Raw genomic sequence first — 4270 nt, forward strand, 5'->3', positions numbered from 1 at the left:
ACTGTCGCTGTAACTTGCTGAGCAGGATCCCAGCAGATGACAACAGAGGCTGGACGTGCTCACTGTGTTTGAAGAAATGTTACACGAGTAGGTTGGTGAGAGCCAAGGGATAATGCCAAGTAATTAAGACTCTAGTCTGTAGACAGAGGCAGGTGAGAAGGTTCTTTCAATTATAATTTAATGTGAAACTGTCGCCAGAAGAGACTGGTCCATGGAGAAGGACTCTCTAGGACTCATCATGCTTGGCGAGGTAAGTGTTGTTGTTATGTGCCATCAAATAAAAACTGACCCTCCGAGGGGTTTTCAGAGGCTGTAAATCACAAGGGAGGTGAAAGCCTAACTTTCTCCCAAGGAGCAGCTGGTGGATTTGAACCTTGTGCCTTTGGGATGGCAGCACAGCTTCCTAACACTTGGCCACCAGAGCTCCCTTGGAAAAGTAGATGGTCAGTGAAAAAGGAGAGAACTCTCATCGGGATGGACTATGGACTTGACACCACAGTTCTAACAGTGAACACGACACAGTGATGGTTGAGAGGAGGCCATGGGGTCATCAAACGACACAGTAATGGTCATGTGGAGGCCACAGGGTCACCAAACACAATAGCTGTGAGTGGGTCACGGGTCATCAAAAGACACAGTAATGGTCATGTGGAGGCTACGTGGTCATCAAACAACACAGTAATGGTCGTGTGGAGACCACGGTCATCAGACGACACAGTAAGGTCATGTGTAGGCCACGGGGTCATCAGACGACACAGTAAGGTCGTGTGGAGGCCACGGGGTCATCAGATGACACAGTAAGGTCTTGTGGAGGCCATGGGGTCATCAGACGACACAGTAAGGTCGTGAGGAGGCCACGGTCATCAGACGACACAGTACTGGTCGTGTGGAGGCCACGGGGTCATCAGACGACACAGTAATGGTCATGAGGAGGCCATGGGGGCTGTGGGCATCTCATTCTGTTGTATGTGAACTGGAGGAGACTCAGCAGCACTGATCACCCCCGATATTTACACACGCACGCACAGAGAGAGAGAAAACCAGAAATACTGCGCTGGAGACCTATGGAGTCCTGACGCGCGCTCACCCTGAGGGTTGCAAAGCAGGGTCACACGGCTGTGACCTTTTGGAAGCAGGTCTCCAGACTTGTCGTCTGAGATCAAACCACCAGTCTTTGAGTTAACAGCTGAGCCTTTAACCATTTGTACCACTCAGGGATTGTTTTCATATCATAAAGCACACCCTCCAATCAGGATTGGAATTTGCTACATTTCCCCCCAAATCTTGTGTTTTCTTTTAAGAAATAAAGTAACATGCAGATGTGGATGAAGTGGGCTTTACCTATTATTCCAATAACCACTCTTGCCTGAATGGCCACTCTCTTGGATAGTGCTTAGATCCTTTCAACCTTGCTTTATCACTTTATACAGATACAACCATGAGCAATACTTGGCATGACTCGGTGTTTACACACACATATACACAAACTCAGCAGCTCTCACATGGACAGTTCTGTGCTCACACTAGTCACGTTATGTCACGGCTCTGTAGCGCTCTTCCCAGATTGTTCCATCGTCAGATGGTGTACTGTGTACTGTCGAAAGTTACGAAGTCAGCTGGTGTGATTTTACCACTCAATTTTTGCTCAATATTTTCATTTATCCATGTTAATAAATGTAGACCACCCATCCCACTCTAAAAAATTTCCATGAAATTCCTGCTCCATCTTTTGAGGGGAAAAGCTCAAAGACAGATAGATACGCACATGCATGCAGACATACTTACAATAAACTCATCTTCAGATTGGCAATACTGCTGGCTGTGGCAAATCCTGCATCGTTGAGGGATTCCCATTTCAGGATTAAATTATGCCAATCAGCTGCATTGTCCTTAATCTTCCTGGCACTGACAGATAAGACGGGTTTCCTGGGAGTCACAACTCCAAGTGTCTTTTCTGATACAGAGAAGAAACATAATTATTATAAAACGTTAGGATCACAGCTGGCTTTGAGCATTATGCTCTTTTAGGTTCTATATGAGATTAAATTGACAGCAGCAACTTGAACTGATAGGAAGCTTAGGAGGGAGCGAGTGTATGTTAATGGAAGAAAATAGGTTGGAACAGGAAGGTACGGTTGGTTGCATGATTCAAAGAATGTGATCTATATCACTAAACTGTACATGTAGAAGCTATTGACATTTTGCTGTGTATCTATTCTCAACAACAAAAAGCTAATTATATATACTACATCTATGTATTACATATGAAGCGTATCTGTAAAGAGCAGAGTTGTTCCTATGTGCTATCAAGTCAGAACCAACTCAGAGTGGGCCCTCCAGTGGGTTTTCAGAGGCGATAAGTCATATAAATCACAGGAGATTGTCCTGTTGTGTTTTTTTCCCTCTGTAGAGCAACTGGTGGTTTTAAATCACCTCCCTCCATTCCACAAGGGGATTGGACAGTCTTAACAATCTGTAAGTAGAATGACTAACTGCAATATTTGACCTTCTTTGTCCCTGTGAAAAAGAAAGAGTAAGAGAATGTGGGATGCACTTTGAGACCTCCCTGCCACCACCAGTGAAGAAACCTCATCACCAGGAAAAAAGTGGCCATGCCAAAGTAGGAACCTGACATGAGACAGGACCTTTGGGCTACTACACCATTTGACCTGGAGTTAAGAGCCTCTGCTGTCTGTTGGACAATTTGGCATTGTAACCCTGGCCTAAAGCCCTGATGCTCAAGGTAAAGCATCATTTTGGAATTGTCCTGGCTGTATTCTGCTAACCTGGATTATATCTTTCTTACTTTCCTAAAAAAAAAAATTTTTTTTAAAAAATCACCTCCCTCTGGGCTGGCAAAATAATTCCTGACCTCTGGGACACAGTTGTTGTTAAGTGCTGTCAAGCCAAGTATTACTATTACTCACAGCGACCCTACAAGCAGCCAACCTGAAACCTGCCCTATCCTGTGCCATCCTCATCCTCTGACACACTAGGTGTAAACTGAGATCCTGACACAGCTGAATGTCTGTAACTTTCAACAGTAAAACTACCTGATGATGAAACAATATGGAGCGAGACTCCAGGATTGGTGACATAATGTAAAGAGCGTAATCAATGTCATGGAACCACACAGGCAGGAAGTGCACGTGTAAAAACTGTTGAATGTGCACAGATTCGGCTTTGTATGCATATGTTTTTATCAAAATTTTTAAAATAAGAGGGAATCAGGAAAAGAAAAACCAATAAAATCCCAACCATGAACTATATGAACTATACAAATGTGGTAGAATCTAAGAAGTCTACATAAATGCAGTTTGTTTTTTAAATTTGTTTGTTTTGTGTGTATGAGTGTGTGTGTGTGTGTGTGTGTGTGTGTGTGTACAGTCAAATTGGATCTAACTGGTACAGGAGGAGATTGCCCCTTATTCTTCAGCAGAGCATCTGGTGGATTTGAACCATATACCTCTCTGGGATTGCAGTGCAACGTCTTGCCACTAAGCCACCAGAGCGCCAAATGTTTTTAATATATATGTTACCACTGGGCCAACTGGCAGCACTATGACAGATGGAGAAGAGCTTGAGGTTGTTAACAATTACAGTTTGCTCAGCTCCACAATTAACACTTTCGGCACTAGCAGTCAGGAAATTAAAAGATGAACTGCCCTGGGAAAAATCTGCTGTCAAAAACCTCTCTAGAGTACTAAAAGGCAACAATGTCAGCCTAGAGACTAATATGCACCTAATCTAGGCCATGGTCTTCACAATTACTCGTTATGCATCAGAAAGTTGGACAATGACTAAGGATGACAGAAGAAGAATTGATGCCTTTAAATTGTGGTGCTATTCAAATCCTACTACACTGCCGTGGTGGTTAAGACAGCATGGTACAGGTACAATGACAGACACATAGATCAACGGAAAAGAATTGAGAACCCAGAAATCAGCCCATTTACATATGGTCAACTGATTTTTGACAAGGAAATGAAACCAGTTAAGTGGGGAAACGACAGCATTTTTTAACAAATGGTGCTGGCAAAGTTGGAAAAATATCTGCAGAAGACTCAAGCAAGATCCACACCTCACTCCATATACAAAAAACAACTCAAGATGGATCATGGATCTAGGACTAAAACCAAGGACTATAAACTTCATTAAAGAAAAGCTTGGAAGAATTCTAGTAGTCCTAATCCAGAACATAAACAGTCTTCCAAGTATCCTGAAAAATCTACAACCAGGAGAAGATAAAATAGATGAATGGGACCTTCTA

At 43.1% G+C, this 4270-nt stretch overlaps 1 protein-coding gene across 1 annotated transcript in view; it reads right to left on the reverse strand.

Annotated features, from left to right (window-relative positions):
• CINP (cyclin-dependent kinase 2 interacting protein) overlaps positions 1-4270 on the reverse strand; it is a 38186-nt gene that overhangs the window by 22771 nt on the left and 11145 nt on the right. The window contains exon 2 of the mRNA XM_006879180.1: positions 1786-1954. Coding sequence (XP_006879242.1) covers positions 1786-1954 — 169 coding nt within the window. The remainder of the gene's footprint in view (positions 1-1785; positions 1955-4270) is intronic.

This window comes from Elephantulus edwardii, unplaced genomic scaffold, assembly GCF_000299155.1.
Source record: "Elephantulus edwardii isolate Elephantulus edwardi_28Jun2011 unplaced genomic scaffold, EleEdw1.0 scaffold00002, whole genome shotgun sequence".
Taxonomy (NCBI): Eukaryota; Metazoa; Chordata; class Mammalia; order Macroscelidea; family Macroscelididae; genus Elephantulus; species Elephantulus edwardii.